This window comes from Petaurus breviceps, unplaced genomic scaffold (genome assembly GCF_028583685.1).
Source record: "Petaurus breviceps papuanus isolate PSGF00001 unplaced genomic scaffold, PetGlider_PUasm1.0 90734, whole genome shotgun sequence".
Classification (NCBI taxonomy): Eukaryota; Metazoa; Chordata; class Mammalia; order Diprotodontia; family Petauridae; genus Petaurus; species Petaurus breviceps.
In genome coordinates, this window is record NW_027187327.1 from 5178526 (window position 1) to 5203036 (window position 24511).

The 24511-nt window shown below is 34.7% G+C and overlaps 1 protein-coding gene across 1 annotated transcript in view; it reads left to right on the forward strand.

The window, feature by feature from the left end:
- PHIP (pleckstrin homology domain interacting protein) overlaps nt 1-24511 on the forward strand; it is a gene marked incomplete at its 5' end in the record, with an annotated part of 195766 nt that overhangs the window by 22797 nt on the left and 148458 nt on the right. Inside the window, one exon of the mRNA XM_069067044.1 lies at nt 22189-22349. Within this exon, the coding sequence (XP_068923145.1) occupies nt 22189-22349 (161 nt within the window). The remainder of the gene's footprint in view (nt 1-22188; nt 22350-24511) is intronic.

Here is a 24511-nt window from a genome sequence, read left to right on the forward strand (position 1 = left end):
GAGCAGAAAATTTTAGACAGTAAAATATTAGCCTAGTTATTGGTACCATAAGCATGAGATACCTGTCCAGTTGAAAACTATCACTTTACATTCTCTATATTATATAAATGAAACAAGACAAAAGGAACTTAGAACTAAATATAAATGGCACACAGACTCTCATTTTAAGAGGCAAATAAAGAAACTGGTTTTATCATGTATCCAGAGACAAGAAGAAACATCATTTTATGAGACATTTAGTTATTTTGTATTTCAGACTACCAAGAAAATTATTGCTTATATAATTTATCTATTTCAGATACTTAAAAGGCAGGGAAATCCTGTGACAGAAGACTCTCCAAATTAAAGCTTCATGTACTTCGAAACATGGTGACTTCACAGTAAAAATGGAAATAGATGAGGATGACAAAAAATAAGGTGGTAGTAAGGAGTGAATTAGGAGTAAGAAAAGAGAGAGGCCAGAGACTTGTAGATTGCACAGCAGCTTTGGGCTTATATATCATGATGACTTCTTTGAAGAAAGGCTTTGGATATTGTGAGGGCCAAATAATATCACAAAAATGAAATTGATATATGTTAACTGTCAGGAGATGACTCATGGATATAAGATCCAATTCAGACCATGCATGAAAACAAAGATATGAATTAATAGAAATCAAGAGAAGGAAAAAAATGTAAAAATATTAAATAAACATACATGCAAGTGTTCACACATGCATACATGGCTATATGTATGGATACATACATATATCCTGCAGTTAAAGCTTCAACTTTATCTATTTGAGCAAGTTACTGGTAAAGAAAAATGGGAATTGTGTGAGAAGAAAGGATGTGAAACAGACACAGATTACAATAGTTGTAAATAGTTTAATTGATATATATGTCAGCTATCATAATGAGGAGGTCAAAAGAGTCTAAAAACTTATTTTCCTTAGAAAACACTTCACTGGCTTATGAAAACTAGAAGCAGTACTGGATTAGAATACAGACTTGTTTATAAAGTATTATGGAAAAAGAGAGTGCAATGAACAGTGTTGCCTTTTTTAATAATGAGAAACAGTATAGACAAAAACTAGTTTAAAGATAATGATGGCATGCAACTTAGCTAATAAGCAAAGTCATTCTAAGAGCATTTAAGAGTGAAATAGGACGACAAATGACTGAAAAATGGAAAACATCTGAAAAAATTTTTAAACATTGCCTTCAAGGACAGCGGAGCCGCCACATTTGAGCTCTCTTATTGTCTCAGATGAGCTTAAGGAGAAAGTGGAAAATATATTGAAGAAAATAAAGAATATGAAAAGTAGCTAGACTAGACTGAATACATACAGAGGAGACACATTCTGGAGATGACACAATTTACATGGTGTGGGTGTGATTCACAAAATCTTTTTTTTAATGAGAGGTATCCATTTTTAAATTTTATTTTAATTTTTGCTTTTTTTTTTTTTGGAGGGCAATTGGAGTTAAGTAACTTGCCCAAGGTCACATAGTTTTGTGTGTTGTGTGTGTTAAGTGTCTGAGGCCGGATCCAAACTCTCAGGTCCTTCTGACTCCAGAGTCGGTGCTCTACTCACTGTGCCACCTAGCCGCCCTGATTCACAAAATCTTACAACAAAAGGTCAATAAAATAACTACCAACCTATGTACCTACTTTCCTGCATAAATAAAATTTGTATGAAAATAATGTGCATGTGTATTAATGGCATAGTGGATGAGTATAGGTACCAGGTAGGTTTTTACAAGCAGTATTCTGAAGTAGACTATCTCTTTCTCATTGCTCAGTTGATTGTGAAATATAGGAAAAATGGTGTCTCACTGTGCTTATTTTGTAAGAAGAGGATTTGAATCAGTAGAGTAAAATGCCACCGTAGGCTCTCTGACAAAATAGCTTTAATAGCTTAACGCTGCAGTATGACTTTTGGGACATCTTGTACATGGTAAAATGATTCAAGATTCCTTCAAAGATATATGAAAAATAGCCTCATTTGGCCCTCTAATGATTAATAACAAATGAAGCATAAAACCAGATACAGAAGACGTCCATCGCAGCCTGCAAGTTGAAGAGGGATTTTTTGTAGATGTTGTGGTCTTTCACGTGTTCCTGTTTGCAGATGACATTGTGTTGACTGCATTGATTTCTGGAATGTTGTGGAGCCTCCTAAATGAGATCTGTAATTACTTGTGAGTTTGGCCTAACTATCTATATAGGAAAAATCAAGTGGTTGAAGCCTGTTATACATTTGCAGACTTCAAATGGATAATGAATTGGGCCAGAATTGAACAGGAAGAGAGCAGAGTGGATAGTCTTTGGGGAAATTGTCAAGTTCTTTTAATGACCTCAAATCTCTCTCTGAAACTATCATATCTTTTTAATATCCTAGGTAGGAGAAGGGTGTGGGAAAGCTGAAGCATTATGAACAAGGAATTTTGAAGTCATACAAAAGATGTCATCAAAGAAATATAAAAGCAAAAAAGATGAATTGGTAGCCTGTTTCTTTGGATCATTATGGTGTCAATAGGAAAAAAAGCCAGTTATAGAGGGATATGAACAAGTAGCACAAGAGAGTTAGGCATGCTAAGTTGTGATCTGCATTGTTTTAAGGAATTTCCACATCAATGAGATGACAGGTCCATTTGAGTATGTCTTATTGTAAACATAATTATCAATGGAAAAATTCTATTGTATATAAACATTTCACCAATGTCTCTGTTACATAAGCAAGATATGTTAATAATGACATTTATACAGTTAAGTTCCAGCCTTATGGCAAACTCCAGTAAACACTGTTTCAGTTTTTTACTTTGGGGTGTGTGTGTGTGCATGTGTGTAAAGCTGTGTAAGAGAGAGAGAAAATGACTCACTCTCCGGTTTCTTGAAGGTAGTAGTCACTGAACAGAGGTTCCTGGAGGGTTCTACAAACCTGGGAAGGTTTTCGGTATCAGTATTATAAACTTGAGTCTGCCAAAGGCCTAATCTTGTTAAATTTAGTGAGACTTTTCAGAAGATTTGGCCATAACAACTCAAGAAGACGACTTAATAAGGAATAATCTTATATTGGTGGAAAGAGTACCTACGCTATTGCATCAAAGATCTAACTTACAAATCTTACCACCTACATGTTTTAATGAATTTTGAGATACCATCTAATGGTTTTTTGCCTGGCACATTGTACCTTCCCATTTTGTCTGCTTATCTCTTCATTAGCCCACCCAATCTCTGTGTTCCCTTCTCAAATATGTATCTATCCTCAATCATCTGCTTAGGCACATAATGGTACCTTCTCCTTTTCTCTCCTAATTTCTTAGTAATCTGATCACTCTTGCTTACCCGTAAAATGGTATGGATGATGTGTTTTGACATGGCTCAGCATGCATGCCCACATAAGAGAAGGTGCTGTGCTTTATGAGCAAAGCAAAATTGAAATAGCTCAAAGGAAATGCAGTATGCAAAGATTTAGAGTATCCACCCTGAATGTTCACACAAACTATTTGTGCCCAACCTGTGGTAGAGCATTCCAGCTCATATTGGTCTGATCAGCCACAGCTGGACACATTGAAACTTGACTTGAGCATAGTGATGTCGTTTTGGTCCTCTTCCAGAATGAAGGACAACAACCAACTTACCAATAAACAGTAATGGTTGAAAATGCACTGGATTTCATATACAGGAGACCTGAATTGTAGACGCTGATACTCATTAACACATCTTCCCCTTGGCCTCCTTCCTATCTTCCTAAAATCTCCCCTGTCACTTCCCTGCCCCATTTACCCTGCCCAGTACCTCTCCCATTTTTCATTTATTTTTACCCTTCTCTCAATAATGTCTCTATTCTTTTCTTTATGCTGTAATGTTCTTTTTATTTTTTTGGTGCCTTTTTAATACTTATCTTCAGTCTTGCTGTCTTCTAATCCCTTAATCTTACTGTCTTCTAGTTTCCTTCCACCAAAGGGAATTCATCATTTCTCAGTCTTCTGAAGTCTTACTTTTGTCTCTTCTCCGCTGAAACTAGGGAAGCTAGGTGGCATCAGGCCTGGAGTCATACGGACCTGAGTTCAAATCTAGCCTCAGATACTTACTAGCTGTGTAACCTTGGGCAAGTCACTTCACCCTCTTTACCTTAGTTCATCTGTAAGATGAACTGGAGAAGGAAATGGTAAACCACTCAAGTATCTTTGCCAAGAAAATCCCAAATGGGCTCACAGAGAGTTAGACATGACTAAAAAATGAACAGCACTTCTGAAACTGGTCTCTCCTGTGTCCCCTAATGATTATTTTAATTGTCAGGTCCAATAGTGCTTTTTCGTTCCTTTTTTCCCTACTGATCATTTCCTTTTTGACACTACTACTTTGATTTTTATGACACTTTTCTCTTGTTTTTTTCCCCTATGTATGTTTCTCTGTTTCCATAGTTGACTTCTTATCCTCTTTTCTTCCCCTGTATATGTATATCTGTTAAGACTCTGTTCTTAAACTGCTTTTCTCTGTCTACACTCTATTAGTGATCTCACCCACTGTCATATCTTCAACTATCCCTGTTATGATTTCTGGTATAGAAGTCATTCACGATTCCTGGACCTTCAGGTGACTGCTGGACCCAACTGAATACTATTTTTTTTTGTACTTAATAGTATTTTATTTCTTTCAAATTACATTAAAAATAGTTTTCAACATTCATTTTTGTTAAACATATTTCCATATTGTGAAAGAAGAATCAGAACCAAAGGGAAAAACTACAATAAAGAAAAAAAAAAGTAAAAATAGTATGCTTCAATCTGCATTTCAGGTTCCATAGATTTTTCTAGATGTAGATAGCATTTTCCATCATGAGTCTTTTGCAATTGTCTTAGATCACTGCATTGCTCAGAAGAGCTAAGTGTATCATAGTTGATCAGTACACAGGGTTGCTATTACTATGTACAGTGTTCTTCTGCTTACATCACTCAGCATCAGTTCATATAAGTCTTTTTCAGGCTTTTCTGAAATCTGCTTATTTCTTATAGAACAATAGTATTCTATTATATTCATATACTACAACTTGTTCAGCCATTCCCCAATTGATGGGCATCCCCACAATTTCTAATTCTTTGCCACCACAAAAAGAGCTGCTATAAATATTTTTGTACATGTGGATCTTTTTCCTTTTTTTATGGTCTCTTTGGAATACAGACCTAGTAGTGATATTACGGGATCAAAGTGTATACATAGTTTTATAGACTATTGGGCATAGTTCCAAATTGCTCTCCAAAATGGTTAGATATCCCAACTGACTACTCCTAGTACTATTTAGCTTATCATGAAACCTCTCAAAATTGGCTCCTTCCAACTTTCCTGTTTCTTTTAATGGTATCACAATTTCTCCATTTAACCTGGGCTTAAAAACCTAGAATAATTTTTATTTCCTCCCTCTCCCTCATGCTCCCTTATTCAATCAAGTGACAAATACTGTCATCCCATGATAGATTTCATCTGCATATACTTTTGACTCCTTATTGTTATTTTGGTTCAGGCCCTCATCACTTCTTCATACTGATGTCAAGCAATATTTCTGATTTTAAAAAATTATGTTTTTTTCTGTATGGTAGCCTTAAAAAGATTGTCTCCCCTACTAGAATGGTGTCTGCCAGCCAAATTCCAAATTAAATTTTTAGCAGCTTCATTTCTCTGACATCCATATATTTTTTGAGAATGAATGCTGATTTTATATAAATTTTATAGTGAAACAAAAGATTAAGTATTTTTTGAGACCTTTAGTTTTTGTTTGTTTCTACTTTGGATTTCTTGTAGAATATTTAAAAGTTTTCATTTGGAATTAGAGCTTTGAATACTTCCTCAAGCAGTTCTTTCTTGAGACCAGGAAAACAAATATTGGTGGTATAGTTTTCTTTTAATATGTTTTTGTTGATAAATTATTTTTATATCACCTACATTTTGCAGTGTATCACCCTATGCCTCCTCCCAGAGAGCTATCCCTTATAACGAAGAATAAAAAAGAAAAGCCAATTCAGTTAAATTAATGAACACATTGCAAAAATAACATCTGTAGTGTTTTATATACCTAGTACCCCCACCTCTTCAAAGAAAAGAGGAAAGAAGTTACATGTTTAAGGAGAACAGTATCCTTGCTGAGAATTTTAGGGAGATGGCAAGGAAAAACGATGGTTCCCATCATTAACTAGTTAGTTGTTTTTTCTTTTTTGTTTTGTTTTTTGAGGGCATTTGGGGTTAAGTAACTTGCCCAAGTAACAAGACAACTTGTGTGTGTCTGTCTGTCTGTGTCTGTGTGTGTCTGTGTTTGTGAGTGCGTGTGAGTATGAAATCTCTGAGGCTGGATCCGAACTCAGGTCCTCCTGACTCCGGGGCCGGCTCTCTATTCACTGTGCCACCTAGCTGCCCTATTTTTCTTCTTTAATGCTTGAAAACTATATTAGTTTTCAAATTTGGCAGTCTTTAAAAATTCTGTTCAGTGTTCATTTTCCTATAGGACTCTGTCAAAGTATCAAAACCTGATAGTTCCTTCTTTTAAAAGTCAATGTGAAGGTAATCAGCCTCAGAGTTAAGAAAATAGAGGTTCGAGCCCAGCTTTTGGCACCTACCAGCTATGTGACTGCAGGCAAATAATTTAACATCTTAAGTACTCTTGGAAGCATTCTTAAGTTGGTCAGCATCATAGGCAGCTTACTTACTATACCAGTGAAGTTACAGGTGTTGACCAACCTGCACAGTCTTCTCCCTCATACACACACTCACACATACTTTTATATATTAATTGTGTAAAACCCTGAGCATGTCCTTGGACCTCATTTTCTATATCTAGCTCTACATTTGTGATTCTGTGATCTCAGCTCTCTAGGCATATCTTTAAGACTTAAGAAGAATTTTGATCCACATAGAGGAAGTTTCCCTCACCAGGAATTTCTCTATACCACTGAAATCATGTATAGGTTCTAGAATTTAGAAGAATGAAATGATTTGTAATGAATCACAGCCTGCTTTTTAAATTGCATACTTTTTAGTTAAGAAAGTATTGATATTCTCTTAAGAAAATTCATAGTAACTAAGGAAAACAAGCATTCCTTGATATATATAGAGTTGTATTTTTGAAAAATTTGTTTTCTGTGTGTTTTTTCTGTTAAGTCCTATTTATCCTTGCATTTTCATTGTAAAATAAAATAATGGCCTGAAAACAAGAACATATTTAGGAATATGGCGAACTTTTGTAATCAAATGTAACAACAATTGTGTTCCAGTATATTTGAACAGAAAATGAACTGCCCATTATATTCTCCATTTCAGACTGTGTAATAGTACAAAGATATTGTTGTCATATCACATTGTTTGGATTCTGAATTTTGCAATAAAAATTCCTAGATCTTTTTTTATGTGAACTATTGTCTAGCCAGGTCTCTCCTGTCTTGTAACTGCAACAAAATCCCATTTTAAGTTAAATTTATTTGCTCTGTTCCTAGTAGTTTTAATTATATTGAGACTTCATTCTGTGAGTACGTATCCTTGTAGATACTTTTCAAATACAAATTCCTTTGACCTAGGAAATTTGGTTTGGCCTTGATCACAATTTTCTGAGTACTAAACTCTTTACTTGCTAGATATCTCTAATGGGGTATACTGATGAAGCATTTTATTCTAGGAATGAATCAGATGGATGTGGTCAGCCTAATTTTATTCATCTAATAGTATCCCTGCTATAAAAATTTGTTTCATACATGTTTATTAACTTAGTCTTTTAGTCTAATATAAGCTTTTCACATGGATTGAGTGGAAAAGATATATAGTTATTAACTTTATCATGAAATTTTAAAAGCCATAAAAATAAACATATCTTTAGAAAGAGCATATTCAGAGCAAATTAGAAAAGTTAAAACGTGGTGGTATTTCTTTGAAGATTATAGAGAATGGTATTAGTAATTGTACATAAGATTAACCATTTTTGGAGCCAAATAAGAGTTTTTGAAAATTTGTAAATTCTTAGAATACATTTTTAATAAAAATATTTTCAGGATGAGGTACATCTTTAACATTTAAAGGGGGAGTACTCTAATAAATAGTTATATTTTTTTGCTTACAGATAGTCTTTCCTGAATTTAGATACTGGTTTATTATGTACCTTTGTAATTTATAAATACAACTCGGTTCCAATTAATGCAAATAAGGAATCTCATGAAGAGGTTGCGTTATTTGAATTCACACTGTACGTTCCCTTTGACTAAAACCAATAAATATCTTTTACATACTTTTAGCTTCAAACAGTGCAAATTCAAATACATGTGACTATTTCACAGGCAGGGTTCATTGTTTGCAATAATGGGGACCTAGCTGTAGTTAATTCACTTTATCATGTGTTGTACGACAGATTGTAATAGTTGCCTTTTTTTTAATGAACTTCGTTTAAAAATAGACCTGTATAGAAAGGATAAGTGAATCTGATTTTTTACTGGTTTAGTTGGCATGCCTCTTTATTGTTATTAGAATGAAAGCTTATTCAGAATACTGTTTGTTTGATTCATTATAGATCTAAAACTGCCTGGTACATAATAGGTGCTTAATAAATGCTTATTGATCGATTGAGTTCTAAAGTATCATAAATCTGAGTGCCAAAAGAAATTGTGTGAGTTGGAAAATACTGGCTAGTGGAATAACTTGATTTATTATGTCTGTGGGCTAAGCTTTCATATCAAAAGAAGCAAATATTAGAGCTTAATATGAAGGTTGGAAGTACCTTATATAGCTAGCAGTTATCCTAAGAAATACTGCAGACCTTTAGTATTAAATAATGAGATCTTTACCTAGACAGTGTTGTAGAGTCATTATGTTGTGAATAATACTGCTCCAAGTACTTGAGCTGTTGTGTTCTGCTTTTCCTGATAATAAAGACTATTAGCACTGAATTATGTAGTTGCATTTTTTCATCCTGAACAGATAGTATTTTAATACATCATAATTTCAATATGCCTTAATTGATTTTTATACTTACCATGATAGAGCATTTTGAATTAAGTTAAAACTTTTAACATGGATGTTAAAATGGAGAATATTAATGTTTGTTTTGAATTTATGACAATACTAGAATCTATAGAAAATATTATTTTGTCTTTAGAATTAGCTGTTATTTATGAACTAAAAATATTAAACTTTAGTTAATATCCATTTATGCTGAGATTTCTGAATGGGAGTTGTCATCCAAAATTTTTAAAGAAATTGCAGGTGTTGCTCTTAGGTTTGTTAGATGATTTTTCTTTTTCTTTTTTTTTTTTTTTTTTTAAGCAATCGGGGTTAAGTAACTTGCTCAAGGTTACACAGCCGATTATTTCTGGATGTGGTGTTGAGTATCTGAGCCCAGATTTGATCCCCAGGTCATCCGGACACTGGAGCCGGTGCTCTTACTCGCTGAACCACCTGGCCACCCCTAAGCAATTGGGGTTAACTAACTTGCTCAAGGTTACACGGCCAGGTGTTTCTGGGTGGGTGCTAAATGTCTGAGCCCCAGATTCGATCCCCAGGTCATCCTGACATTGGAACCAGTGCTCTTACTCGCTGTGCTACCTGGCTGCCCCTATATGATTTTTCTTAAAGATTTTCTCCTTGTTTGGGAACTTTAGCTAATTTGCAGGCTTGGTTGGCTGTTGGTTAATATTAAGTATCTTATATCTTTAGTATAATAAAAAATGTTAACTATTAAGTTCTTTTATAATGTGTATATATGCTGTCTGCCTGGAGTAGGCTAAGAGAAGATATTATTTTAAAAATCAACCTGAATTTGGTTTGATTTTTTTTTTTTTTTAGTACCTAATTTCTTAAAATTATAATCATACAAGTTCAAAGCTGGTAGTTACTGTTGAGTAGACAGATTAGGTCCTAGCCTTTATTAGTCTGTTCTCTCTCTTTTTTTTTTTCTCTTTTTTTTCTCCTTTTTTGGAGGGTAATTGGGCTTAAGTGACTTGCCCAAGGGCACACGGCTCATTTTTTTGTGTTAAGTGTCTGAGGCCGGATCCGAACCCAGGTCCTCCTGACTCCAGGGCCGGTGCTGTATTCACTGCGCCACCTAGCCACCCCAGTCTGTTCTCTTATGACTATCTACTCTCTGAGTCAGTCTTCCACAACCCTTCTTCCTTTACCTCTATATTTCCAATACACTCTGGTTGCTTGTATAGTAGAATCATACAATTATATATATATATATGTATATATATATATATATATTTTTTTTTTTTGCTTTTTGGAGGGCAAAATTGGGGTTAAGTGACTTGCCCAAGGTCACACGGCTAGTTATGTGCATGTGTGTTAAGTGTCTGAGGCTGGATCCGAACCCAGGTCCTTCTGACTTCAGATCTGGTGCTCTATTCACTGCACTACCTAGCCGCCCCCCTACAAATATAATTTACCTTGTAAAGTGAAACCTTAATTAACTTCAAATAACTAATGAGAGAGAAATACAGTAATGTTAGCAAAATGAATTGCTATTGGTAGTAGCAGTTCAGTACTTCTGTTAAGAGTCACAAGGGTCCCTGACACCTGAAAAGGAAGCAGAGAGGGGTAGAAGTAGGTCTGACTATATAAAAGCATAAATTACTGTTATTTCAGCCTTTTTATCTTCTTGAGAAGTTAGGACAATAAATACAGTTTCTTTACAACAGTAATTTGGCTACCTGTTTGCCAAGTGACTGACTATACCTACAGGGTTTCTTAAACACTTAGGAGTATTCTAGTCAATTTGTAATTTTCTTTAATGCAGGTGTTGTCTAACTTTTTGGTCTTGTGGACTCCTTTTTCGCTCTAAGAAATTATTGAGGCTCCAAAGAGCTTTTGTTTTTATTTATTATCTGTCCATATTTATTTACCATATTAGAAATAAAAACTGATCGATTTGTAAAACCTTAATTCATTTAAAAACAACAATAATAAATCCATTATGTGTTAAATTAAATAACATTTTTAGTGAAAAATAACAATGGTTTCAAAAAAAAGTTAAGTGAGAAGAGTAGCATGGCAGCTGGATCCTCATCTGCTTCTGCATTCAAACTGTTATCTGTTATGTTTGATGTATTTGAAGAAAATCTGGCTTCACATAGATAAGTAGTTAGAAGAGAGGAGGAATATTTTAATCACCTTTTCAGATAATTGTGGATATTCTTCTTTTATACACCAGAACTTGACAAGAGGTAGTCACTTAAAGGTTAGTTACATTGTGCATTTGAAATCATATCACAAAACTTTATGTACTTTGTTAGATTAAAATCTTTTGGTCTATCTTACATACTGAATGGGTCTTTTGCCCATGCGTGATTTTTTTTTTTAACAGTTTGCTGAGTTATTCAAATCTTCCAAAAATATTAATACATTTCATTATGTGGTAACAAAAAATTGCATGTTAACATCAAATGCTAGTCTCATTAGAAAAATCTTTAAAGTGTTGGTAGTTGTAGAGCTCATGGTAGAAGACAAAAGTTTTCTGAAATTCTAATTCTCAGTTGAAAGCTCGATTTTTTTTTTCAGGTCATTGGCAAAATACACGGTTGTTCTTGAAGTGACAGGCTCATTTCATTCATTTTCAAGAAAAAGTCTGCTAGATGCCCAAGTCTAACCATAGTTTGGTTGTCAGTTGTTCTTTTTAAGTAAAAATTACATTCTATGAAAAGAGCATATAGTTCAACTTGCAATTCAAACAATTATATATATATATATATATGCTTTTCTTCAAGACAACCACAACCATTGTACTTCAGTATAGTAGAAATGCTTTGTGCATACTTCTCATTTCATCAGACCATTGAAAAGACATGTATTCAAGGATTTATGTTTAATGAAATGAATAACTATTTCTTCATTAAGGATATTCTTAAATGATAACCAGTGGTTTTTTTTTTTAAACTGAGCACATGTCACTGAATAATAAAATAACTGTTTGTACAGTTTAGTACCATTGCCTTGATCTGTGCTAAGGTGTTAGAAATGTTACTCACTATTGCTTTTGTACCATCAGTGCAAATGTTAATCGTAGTTCCTAGATAAACCGTAATATTCAGAAAACTTACTCAACATTTTTAATATTTCTGCACCACTTGTGTTTGTTGCCAAGCAATCACATAAAAGATCTTTGATGATTAATTGGTGCTGATGTACATAAATAAAGCGAAACAGCAAGTCTAGCAACATCCGTAGATTGGTCCATTTGTGAGGCAGAAGTATAATTCTGCAAATGAGATAATAACTCAGACTTCATGTTTGTAGATAAATCTTTAATTCACAGGTCTGTAGCCTCTATATACTCCACTGGACACTCATTAGAGAATTAACAGTTAAAACTGAAAACAGTTTTGACGTCAAAGGCTTCCAGGGTTCTGTGTGCTAGTATAAATAAGCATGCTCTTTTCTCTTTTGCTTTTCCACTATTTTTCTTGTTCAGGAATTCTCTACCTTTAGTCATGTTCCAGATGGGAACAACCACTTAACTAATGCTTACTTCCCCATATATATTGCCAAGAGAGTAGCCTTTATATAGCAAAAGTGTTTTACAAATTGTATCCTTACAAGGACCCTGACAGATACATGCTATTGTCATTATCTTCATTTTACAGATGAGAAAACAGAAGTTAAATGACTTGTCCAAGGTCATATAACTAGGGTCTGAGGTCAAGATTTGAACTTATGTTTTCCTGATTCCAGATTTAGAAGTCTTAGTGTTCCACCTAGGTACCTCCTATAGTTATGAAGATAGCTTTCATTTCCATTGAATAACATTTTTTTAAAAAGTTACATATCTAGTCATAGTACCCCTAACATTTTCTAATAACCTGTATAATTATAATTCCTCTGATAGTTCTTGGAGAGAAATTGACTTGCCTTCTTCTACAGTGGGAAATATTCTGTCCAAGAACTAAGAAAGTAGATAACTTAATAACCCTGATTCATAATATTTTTTGAAGATGAGTGGGCAAAATTTGCCTGGGCTAAAAAACTCTCAAATTCTAATCCAATAACTGGCAGTTCCAGACTACAAAAGAAATTACCAATCACTTTCTAACAACATTGACCTATCATTAAGAACTTGGATGAAAATGTGTTATGATATAAAAACAGAACTATGTGGCATGAATATGATCCTTTAAAATTCGGTCATTTTAAAACCTCTAGCCTCTTAAGATGCTTATATTTTCCCTCCTTATTTTTTTTATAGATGGACCAAAAGGGAAAATGCTAGAAGGAAAAGAACAAAGATAATTTAGATATTTACTATTCCCATTATTTAGCTTCATTCTCCATTTTTTTGTTTCTCTATTTAAATTTCTGGGAGCCACATAAGAGTTTTATATGAATAAGCAGTGAGGAGTGAGCAGTATATTGTTTGTTCCATTACTCAAGAAGTTGATAAAAGACCAGTTGGATTTTCATGTAAAGGGATGTCATTTGAAAGTTGAGAACATTTCAAATTCCATTAACTTTTTCCCCCCAAAATGTGAGCATGGTCTGCCTATTTACATTGAAGAGGTAGGGACTTATGGGTATGGAAAGTTGCATTTAATTTGAGACAAGGTCAGTGTCTTGGTTGGTTGAACTGTTTTTACCCTAATTACAAGAGGAGGCTTACTGAAGATGCAATGACGACAGTGTTTTTTCAGAAATGGTGATAAAACAAAAGGCACAAAACTTTTTTTTAAAATTAAATTATTTAAGATTACCAAAAGAGCATTTTAAGTTAGTTTAAAAGCAACTGTGAATTGCACTATGTATTTCTACGATATTGTGGTTTTGAACCATATCATCTACATTTCTTTTTACCAGAATTTTTGCAAAAAGCGTTACTTATATAAGCAAAGAGATTTGAAAATACTTTTAGAATAAATTTTTGTGAGAGAAAGGATTCTTAGTTAAAAGTTGAATTGAACAACTAGGTAATTTACTTACTTTAAATTGAGAAATAGCCTTATTCAGGAAAACAAATTTAGGACCTTAGAGACAAGACTAAGTAGCTCAGGTCAACTTGAGTACTATCTCTGACTATAAGAAATTTTCTGTTTCTTATTGGAGCCCTACATTGCCATAACTCAGAAAACTTTTAGTTACATGTGATTCTGGTGAAAAAAGTTAACTCCATGACTTCTTGGCATTGTCAAGGGGGAAATGAGGAGAGTCCAAATGGTTTCTTCTAGTGGTAGAGAAGACTACTGTCTAGTTGCACTAAGGAAGAACTTAAACGGAATAGGCAGTCAGATACAAAATTTGAAGAGAAGAAACCCTGCAGAAAAGTTTTCAATTCCTTAAGAATTCTTATGTAAGAGACAGAAATTGTAAAGCATTTAACCTTTTGGGACTTTCTGTTTCTTTACATGCAAAGTAAGCCCTAGAAATGGGATCTCTGAAGTCTTTGAGAATTGTAAATTCATTCATTGAAATATTATGTGCTTATATGTGCCAATCACTGTGCTGTATAACAAAACAATTCTGTCCCTAAATGAGCTTACTTAGAAAATACAATACAAAATGTATTTCTTAGTAGAAATCACTAATAACTGGCTTGATCAAAATGGGCTTCTTTGAGTGGATCTTTTAAGTGAGCTAAGGATTCTATATGTCTGTTAAGAGGAAGAAAGCATGTTTTTATCCTTTCTAATTTGTAATGAAAATTTATCATTGCAATTATCTCATTAAAGTTGTCCTTTACTATTTTTTTAGTTCACATTATAGTAATATCTATTTTCCCTTCTGGTACTACATAATATTTGTAAAGAACTTAGCACATTTGCCTAGCACACGGTAGATGCTATGTTAGTTCATACTAGTGTCCCCATTTTTTTCTTGAATTCCTTACATTTTATATTTCTTACAGTGTAGTCATATTCCTTGGCATTGGAAACCACAATTTGTTCAGCCCCTTCCCAAATTTAGGAAGATAATTCTTTCTGGTTTTTTTACTCCCTCCTCAAATGCTATTATGAATTTTTAGTTACATGGAGTTTTTTCATTTTTAACTTAGGGGGTGTGTATATGTATAATCTCTGTATATGTATGTGTATCTATCTAGATTTAGATATACACCTATATAATCTGTGCCTGTGCATATATATGTAGTAATAGGATGGGGGGGAGGTTAAAGGGTCTGAGCAGTATAGTTATTTTTTCTTGAATAATGCAAGAATCAGTTGAATGTGTTTCCACTAACATCGTGAATCTCTTTTTCTTGTGGCTAGTCATCTTTTTAAAAATTTGAATGATAATGTTATAGCCAGCATGATCTAGTGGATTGAGATTAAAATGGATCTTAGGTTAGGACTGGAGTGGATCATTACAAGTCCAGAAACCTCATTTTCATATGAGAAAGCTAAGATCTGCAAAGGTTGAGTGAATTACTTAAGGTCATTCAGTTTGAATACTCTTTCTGTTGTGAGCTATATTTGGAGTCTAGAAGAACTAGACTCCGGGTCTATCTCTGATATAGTAGGTACTTAACTTTGGGCAAGCTATTGTTTCTAGTACATTTCTAAAACTACAATCTATAGATGGGTTGTACATTGTGAAATGAGTTTCTATGCCATGACCCCCAATGAAATCACAGATATAAAGCTAAAAAAAAAAAATCTACCCATTTCCAAGGCAGAAAATAATAAGTCTATCTACCCTCAAAGCATGGAAGACCATTTCCTATAGGGAATCTTATCCTTTTTCTATGTCATGGACCCTTTTCCAGTCTGGTGAAACTTATGATCCCCTCCTCAGAGTAATGTTTGTTGTCCCCATTTATAATTGAAGGAAGTGCTAAATTGCAGTTCAGTGATAGTGAAAATAAAGATGTAATTTTTTTTTTTGGCATCCAAAGTTATGGACTCCCTGAATTCTATCCAAAGCCTCCTAGACCTGAGGTTAGAGATTCCTGATTTAGTGGGGAAAATATAATTTAATTGCTTAAATTAGTGAGTTGATTTTATTTTAGTGGGATTTTGTATAACATTATTGATCTGTGTGTGCTGGGATTAGGAGTTATATTTGAATTTCCATGTAAGGAATTAAATTTTTAATAATAAGAGTTATTTGGGAAAAGAAGTTTTTTTTTAACGCTTTATTAATTTCTGATTTACATCATTCATTTCTGTCAGATTATGAGTTACAAATTTTCTACCCGTTTTTCCCCTACCCACCGCCCCAAAATAGCAGTCCAAAAGATATCCCCTCCTCCAATCTGCTCTATCCCATATTTTCTCCCATATCCCTTTCGACTTTTCCAGTGTATCTCTATGCCTCAGTGCCTATATATCTTATTTCCCAATTACATGTAAGATGGTATTAATAATAATATATATGTATATACACATACATACATATATGTATTTGAATTTTTTATTTTAAAACTTTCAGTTCCAGATTCATTCCCTTCCTCCCTTGTCACCCACCCTTACTGGGAAGATAAGCAGTTCAGTATAGGTTGTACATGTGTGGCTAAAGCAAAACAATAACATAGTAGATATATTGTAAAAGACTGACTATATTTCCCTCCCTCCTATCCCACCTCCCACTTGTTCTATTCTCTACTTTGATCCTGTCCCTTTTCAAAAGTGGGTGCTTCCAACTTCCCTTCCCCCCCAGCCTGCCCTCCTTTCCATCATCCCCCCTCTCATCTCCTTCCCCCCCTACTCTCCTGGAGGGTGAGATACCCTATTTAGTGTGTATTTCATTCCCTCCTCAAGCCAGATTCAGTGGGAATAAGGTTGACCCATTCCCTTTTGCCTTCCTATTCTTTCCCTCCATTGTAACTATTTTCCCTTGCCTCTTCTGTATAGTTTACCCCAATCTGTCTCTTCCCATCTCCTCTCATTATATTCCTCTCACCTCTTAATTTCACGTTTTAAGTATCATCCCTTCCTGTTAAATTGGTCCTGTGCCCTCTGTCTATGTATACCTATAAACATATATACACACATTCACATGTATTCATATGCCCATATACCCTCATATATAGACATATATATATACACACATATATATATATTTCTAATCCCTTCAACTATTGAGAAAAGTTTCATAAGTTACAGTTAATTGTTTTTCCATGTAGGAATGTTAATAGTTCAACTTTCATAAGTTCCTTATGATTTCTTTTCCCTGTTTACCTTCTCATGCTTCTCTTGCTTCTTGTATCTGAATGTCAAATTTTCTATTCAACTCTGGTTTTTTCAGCAAGAATACTTGAAAGTCCTCTATTCCACTGAATGACCATATTTTTCCCTGAAACGTGATACTCAGTTTTGCTGGGTAGGTGACTCTTGGTTTTAATCCCAGCTCCTTTGCCCTCTGGAATATCATATTCCAAGCCCTTCGATCCCTCAGTGTAGAAGTTGCCAGATCCTGGGTTATCCTGATTGTGTTTCCACAATATTCAAATTGTTTCTTCCTGGCTGCTTGTAATATTCTCTCCTTGATCTGGGAATTCTGGAACCTGGCTAATAATATTCCTAGGAGTTTTCTTTTGGGGATCTTTTTCAGGAGGTGATCAGTGGATTCTTTCAACCTCTATTTTGCCCTCTGGTCCTAAAACATCAGGGCAGTTTTCTTTGAGAACTTCCTGGAGGATGATTTCTAGGTTCTTACTTTGGTAATGGCTTTCAGGTAGTCCAGTAATTTTTAAATTATCTCTCCTGGATCCATTGTCCAGGTCAGTGGTTTTTCCCATGAGATATTTCACAATGCCTTCTGTTCTTTCATTTGTTTGGATCTGTTTAACAAGCATCTTGATTTCTCATAAAGTCATTAGCTTCCATTTGCTCCACTCTAATTCTGAAGCAATGATTCTCCTCACTGAGCTTTTGAGATTCTTTTTCCATCTGGCAGATTCGGCTTTTAAAGGCATTCTTCTCCTCATTGCCTTTTTGAGCCTCTTTTGCCATTTGAGTCAGTCTGTTTTTTAAGCTATTATTTTCCTCAGTCAGGCTGTTGACTCTCATGTCATAATTTTCTTGCATTGTTCTCATTTCTCTTCCCAATTTTTCCTCCACGTCTCTTATCTGCTTCTTAAGGTCCTCTGTGGCATGTAACAAGCTCGTATTTTCCTTGGAAACTTTTGGTGCAGGAGTTCTGACTTCACTGTTTTCCTCCTGTTCCATGCTTTGCTCCTTTTTGTCCCCCAAATAGGAGTATAATGTTGGAATCTTCTGTCTGCTTTGTATCCTTTGCCTGGTCATGTCGCCCCTCAGTCACTTGACCCCTGGGCTTTTCGCCACAGTGGAACTTTGCCACCAGACAGGGGAGCTTTTATCCCAAACGCTGGGGTTTTCTCAACTGCCAGAGGTATTAGATGGGTGCCCTCTCTGAGGTCTCCACACTCTCTGGCAAGCTGGACACACACCCCAGGAACTCCCCCCTAGACTGGAATCCATATCCAAGCAGGTTAAAGCAAGAGCGATAACCCCTCAGACTGATGCTTGGTCCCCCTACACTCTGCAGGCCAGGAGCTGAAGATGCCACATGGTGCTGGCTGGCTGTGCCAAGGCCTCTCAGCGGCTTCTCACCCCGGGGGGGGCCAAAAGCCACGTACTCTCACTTACTGGTCCCAAAGTCCAGACTGCACTGACCTCTCACTTTGTCCTTCGCATCTTTGTGTTGATAAATCTGGAAACGGCCACAGCTACTGCTGATCTGGAGTCCCTCTGGCTGGTGGCTGGTCAGGCCTGCCCTGGGGCTAAAACCTCAGCGTGGGGCTGAGCTCGCGTTGCACTGGGTCCTGCCCGCCTGCCGGGTTGTCCTCAGCGGGAGGTTAGCTTCTTTGTGTCATTTTGTGGGTTCTGCAGCTCCAAAGTTTGTTTAGAGTCCCCTTTTTACATGGATTGGGGAAGGTGGAAGCCGAAGTCGAGGGAATGTCGTGCTTCTGTTCTGCCCCCCAAGAAGTTATTTTTAAATTATTATATTTACTATGTTATGTATTGAAAATGTAGATTAGTTTTGTTTTTGTTTTTTTAAGGAAATTTCATAATGAGAGTGCATCTGATAGGTTCATTCTGATTTAGAATGTCTTTGTAAACATATACTGCAAGATAGCAACGTTTTCCCTCACTTAGCTAATTATCCCCTCCTAGCTTGATGAATTCAGTTCTTTTCATAGGTAGATAAAAAAGGCATCCTATCCAGCCGACAGGCTGTCTTTTTTTTTTTTCTGTCATGGCCAATCACAAAGCAATTTGGTTTTTATAGAGGTAGTTTTTGCAAAAATATAAAATGAGTTTTCAGCAAAGAGAACCTTTTGTGTGTTAAAAGACTTGGAGATTAGCTAAGACAGGAATAATAATAATAATGAGTAATCCATCAAGGAGGACTAGAGGTTTAATAAATATATTGATTGTCGAGGAAAAGGAAGATAAAAAAGATTTTTAAAAAATGTGAGAGGGAAAAAATTAGTAAGAGAAGAGGTAATAAATAATCTTTTTAAATTTGATTTAGGCATTTTGTACATTTCTCAACCTTTATGCTTTTCTTCCAGACGAATGCAGGTGGAATGTTGTATGATTTTCATGGTGTCACTCTTGATCAAGATCTTAAAACATTGCCTGTAGTCCAAATTCATTAGTTGATTATTTTAAGTCTATGTGTTAACTGTATACAATCTTTGTTCCTCCCACTCCCTATCATGAATTCTCTTTGCTAGTCAGATTGTTTCTTTTATTATTTTATTACTTTTACTATTCCTCCTACCCCCAATAAGTCTCCATTTCACTTTCTTCAAATATTTAGCTCATGTCAACCTTGCCTTAGCAAAATTATGGCACTTAGAGCTTTGACCACTAGTTTAATACCATTTTTATCATACATTTTATATTCTGTAGCTTTCTACCAAATTAGAGAGGTTATAATCTGAAAGTACCCACGTTGATATCATGAATCATTGAAATACTGAAGAAATATTATATGTTTGTGTCATGGGTAACTCTTCCTTTCTCAACAAGATTGTAAGCTTCTTCAGGGTAGAGATTAAGTCATAAACTTGTACTAAATTGATCAAAGCATTTAACTACACTAGTTCATTTATTGATGCTTCTGCGTTGTCAATAAATAAATACATATTGATGCATGGTTTTAAAGGATAGTGGAAGTCACAACACAGTCACATCTGTAGGATTTTTTCTTTCTGCCAAACATTACATTGCATTTGACATTGCCAAAGCTTAGTTTTCTGATAAAACCTGTTGTTTGAAGAAGCAGGTCTTGCCACTATCGTGTGAATTAAGACTTGAGACCTGAAGGAACAAGATTTGGAGGATAGAGAGACCTTAAGATATTTGAATGACTGTGTGGAAGGTGGAAGAAGTTAAATGTTTACCTCAAAAGGCAGAGATAATATCAGTAAGTAGAAGTCACAGGGAAGTGGATTTGGCTGAACATAGTAAAAAATAAGTTTAATAACTGCATCAGGCTAGCAGTGAAATGGAATAGTTTGTGAGATAGGTTTCTGAGAGGAAGTTTTTAAAAATATGGGTAGATATATTTTAGGATTGTTAGGATGGTATACAAAGTTGTAAGCTTCCTTCTAAAGAGCCTTGAGATTTTGTCTTAAATATAAATATTATGCTTTGAATGTCTTCCACAGAAATCCTACTCTGATGATTCTTTGTGGTGCTTGCTGACCTTGGGTTCTAGCAAGTTATGCCAGGGGAGTGCAAGATCTGGCAGGTTCTGCCATGCTGAAAAGGTTCCAAATGTGGTCCCAGGGATAGACCAGATCTATTTTCTGAGGAGCAGTCACAAACAGGCACATCACCAGTAGGCTAGGCTTCCAGTGACGAAACAGTTTTTAGCCATGAAACAGGGAAAAAAATTTTTAAAATGAATCCACAGTCTTGTGTAGGCTACTTGTGCTTCTGCATTACTGGTGGCAGACTTTTAGGAAGTCTGGGGAGAGGGTGCTCACAATCACACAGTTGTTAGACCATTAACAAATCTCAGTTGACTGGTGCTGTGCTGAATGTGAAATCCTTGTTCAGTGACCAGTGACTGAGCATATTGTTGAAGGAGCTGAATCATACTAATCTTTATCTTCTGGATAAAAACATTTAGAAGAGGGGAGGCTAGGTGGCACAGTGAATAGAGCACCGGCCCTGGAGTCAGGAGGACCTGAGTTCAAATCTGGCCTCAGACACTTAACATAAAAACTAGTAGTGTGACCTTGGGCAAGTCACTTAACCACAGTAGCCCTCCAAAAAGCAAAAACAAAAACAAAACCCCAACACTTTTAGAAGAAAGAAGGAAGTTGTAATTAAAGGAGAATTGCATACAGATTGCCCTTAGAATGGCAAACAAAAAAATTGGCAGGTGGAGTTTCTTATATGCCCCAAAGCAAGAAAATAGTTCTTGGGCTCCTTGTTCATCACATATTGCAATATTAATGAAAAGTTTTTTTTGTAAAAGGACCACAACCACCATGAAGATGACTGTAGTGAACACACCAGCATCAGTAACTGATGATAAAGTATAATTTCTGTAGAGAACTTGATAAGTTTGAATGAAATCAACATACGCTTTTATACTTGACAATTTCATTGTTTTAAAATTAAGCTCCTTGACATTTTTCTTGGAGCTTCCTTATATGGAGATTTTGTGAATGTAATTATTTGTGTGAAGTTAAAGCCTATGAACTGCTACTTAATGAAATGTGAAAATTAGAATCATTTTACTGGTTTGTTAATGAAAGTAATTTTAAAGCCTTTGGATGACTGAGACAAAACATCTAAATTATCATTCCCCTTTGGGTTGGACTTGGGTTCTGATCCTAAACTGCTACTAATTTCTTACATAACTTGAAGCAAGTATATAACTAGGTATTCTCTAAGGATCCCTTATAGTTTCTAACAATATGAGTCTAGAGACTAGGGTTTTCAATCTTTTGAGCACCTATGTAACATTGAGAGTCACTCAATTCTTTTTCTTATTCTGGAATAAATAGGATTAATTACCGCTTTACCCATCTGAATTATATGAAGATCAAATGTAGTAACATGTAAAGTATCTCAAGTATGTAAATGGTTATAGTGACTTTTAGTTAAGGTCTATATAAATGATAAGACGTATTCTATAAATATCTGTACCAAGTAGTAATGAATACAAAACTTCATTTTAAGTAAGTGTAATCAAAATGTAGTCTTAAAACTAAATCATGATGTTACTTAGAAATCTTTCCCCCCCCCCCTCTTTCTTGTTAGCGGATACTTTGTTTTCAAGGAGACTGAATGGGAAGTACAGACTTGAGCGACTTGTACCTACTGCAGTGTATCAGCACATGAAAATGCACAAAAGAATTCTTGGACATTTATCTTCTGTATACTGTGTAACTTTTGATCGAACTGGAAGGAGAATATTTACTGTAAGTGCTTATTTTTATTTATCATTTTTAAAAAATTAAACAATAGGCCAGATTTCACATCTTAACAGTTTTCAGATAGCTAAGATGTAACTTAAAATAACTCCAGGTTTTTATAGCTATATTGATAAATACATGGCAATTATAACCCTAAAGCTTTTCAAATAGTTTTTTTTTTTAACTTTAAAAAAAAGGACGTGAAACTTGGGTCTTTGTTGTAAATTGATTTGCCATAGTTTAAGGTTTGGTATAAAACATATCCATCCTCATCCAAGAATGTTGGAAATATGTGATAGATGTATTTATGCTGTATAATATAGTGCTACATCATTCATATATACATATATATATATATATATATATACGTGTGTGTGTGTGTATACATACACACATAATTTTGATTAAACTTTGTTAAGATAGGGATGTGAACTAAACCTGAGATTTTATGAGTATAGGGAGCTCCTTGGATGAGGAAACTCCCTCTGCCAATGAAGAGGTTGGTAAGTTCTCTATAGTTTATGATTTTGTTGAACTGCTTAGAGCACTGAAGGTTAAGTAACTTGCTCCCAGTCTCTAAGTCAGTATATACCAGAAGCATTGCTTGAACCCAGGTTTTCCTGGCTCTGAGGCTAGCTAGCTGTCCATTACTCTAGATTGCCTCTCATTAAACTCTAGTATATATCCAAAAATCATTTTAATTCATTTGTAGTTTGAGATTTTGCAGTAGAATTTTAATTCCAACTTAGAAGTATCTCAAAGATTTATTTTTTTTAAATCATGTAAATGAACAGAAAATTAAGATGTTTTTGTTTTGTTTTAAACCTTAAGAGGAATATCATGTGGATATTTCTTCTCTATAAAGTTAAGGGAAATTTCATACTTGTCCTTATCTTTTAGTTCTTATTCTGCATAGAAATTTGCTAAAGTACATTAAAATTATGGCATTTGAATGTGCTGTCCTTGGATATGTTTATGATTTTTTTTTAACCTCTGAAAGTGAAGAAAAGGAAGGTTTATTCAGTAGTATTATCTTATATAAGATACTTATTTTCTGTGAATAATATACTTTCAGAGGTGTTACTTAAGTTCATTAGGGTGAAATAAGAGTCAGGCAGCAGGTTATTAAATATTACTTTATGGCCCTAAAGTTTTGGCTAATTCATTGGTGTGTGGATTTATGAGAGAGGACATTAAAATGAATTTTTAAATGGAAACCCCTATTTTTCCTTTTGCAGATGGGAGCTAGCAGTGGTATGGTATATCTATGTAAATTATAATAAATCTCTTTCTTCAGTTATGTAAATCTGATTGTAAACTGAAACCTATTTTTCTTTTTCTACCTTACATACCCGTTCATCTGTAAAGCAGCTAAATAGGCAGCATGTGGGGAATTTAACCTATTGCCACTTTTAAAAAAAATTCTGGCACTAATGGAAATAAAATTGACAGCAGTCACTTTTAATATTAGGAATCTACCCTTTCTTATCTAACTTTTACCACTTCACTGTGAAATAGAATAATAACGATATTTACTAAACTTACAAACAGTATGCCAAATTTCACTGTGGAAATCAATCTTCATGTTCTCTTTTTGAGTCCATCATTTCTCAGGCAAATAAGTGGCATTCTTCATCCTTCCATCTCTGGAATTATGTGGTTGTGCAGATCAGAGTTTTCAGGTCTTTCATAGTTCATTTTTACAACATTGTTATTGTATAAATTGTTCTGGTTCTGCTTATTACAGTCTGCATCAGTTCCTACATATCTTCCCAGGTGTTTTTGAAACAATTATATATCACTATGGTATTTTATTACATTCATATACTGTATATTGTTTGTCCTTTACCCAATTGATGCATTCCCTTTAGTTTCCAGTTCTTTGCCACCACAAAAAGAGCTGCTGTGAATGAATATTTTCATGTGTCTGGGTCTTTTTTCTTTCATCTTTTTGGCGCCTGGGCCTAGTTCTTATTTCTTTTTCTTTATTAAGGAGTCAAAAGAATGATAGGAGGAGAAACCCTTGTATTAACAGCGTAAGAATATAATTTGTTTTTTTGTTGTTACTATCTACTTTCTTCCACTAAACTCAAAATGTTCCTGTAACTTTTTATTGGCTATTCTCAGGTAAACGTATAAAAATGTATTATAAACATTTATAAAAATAT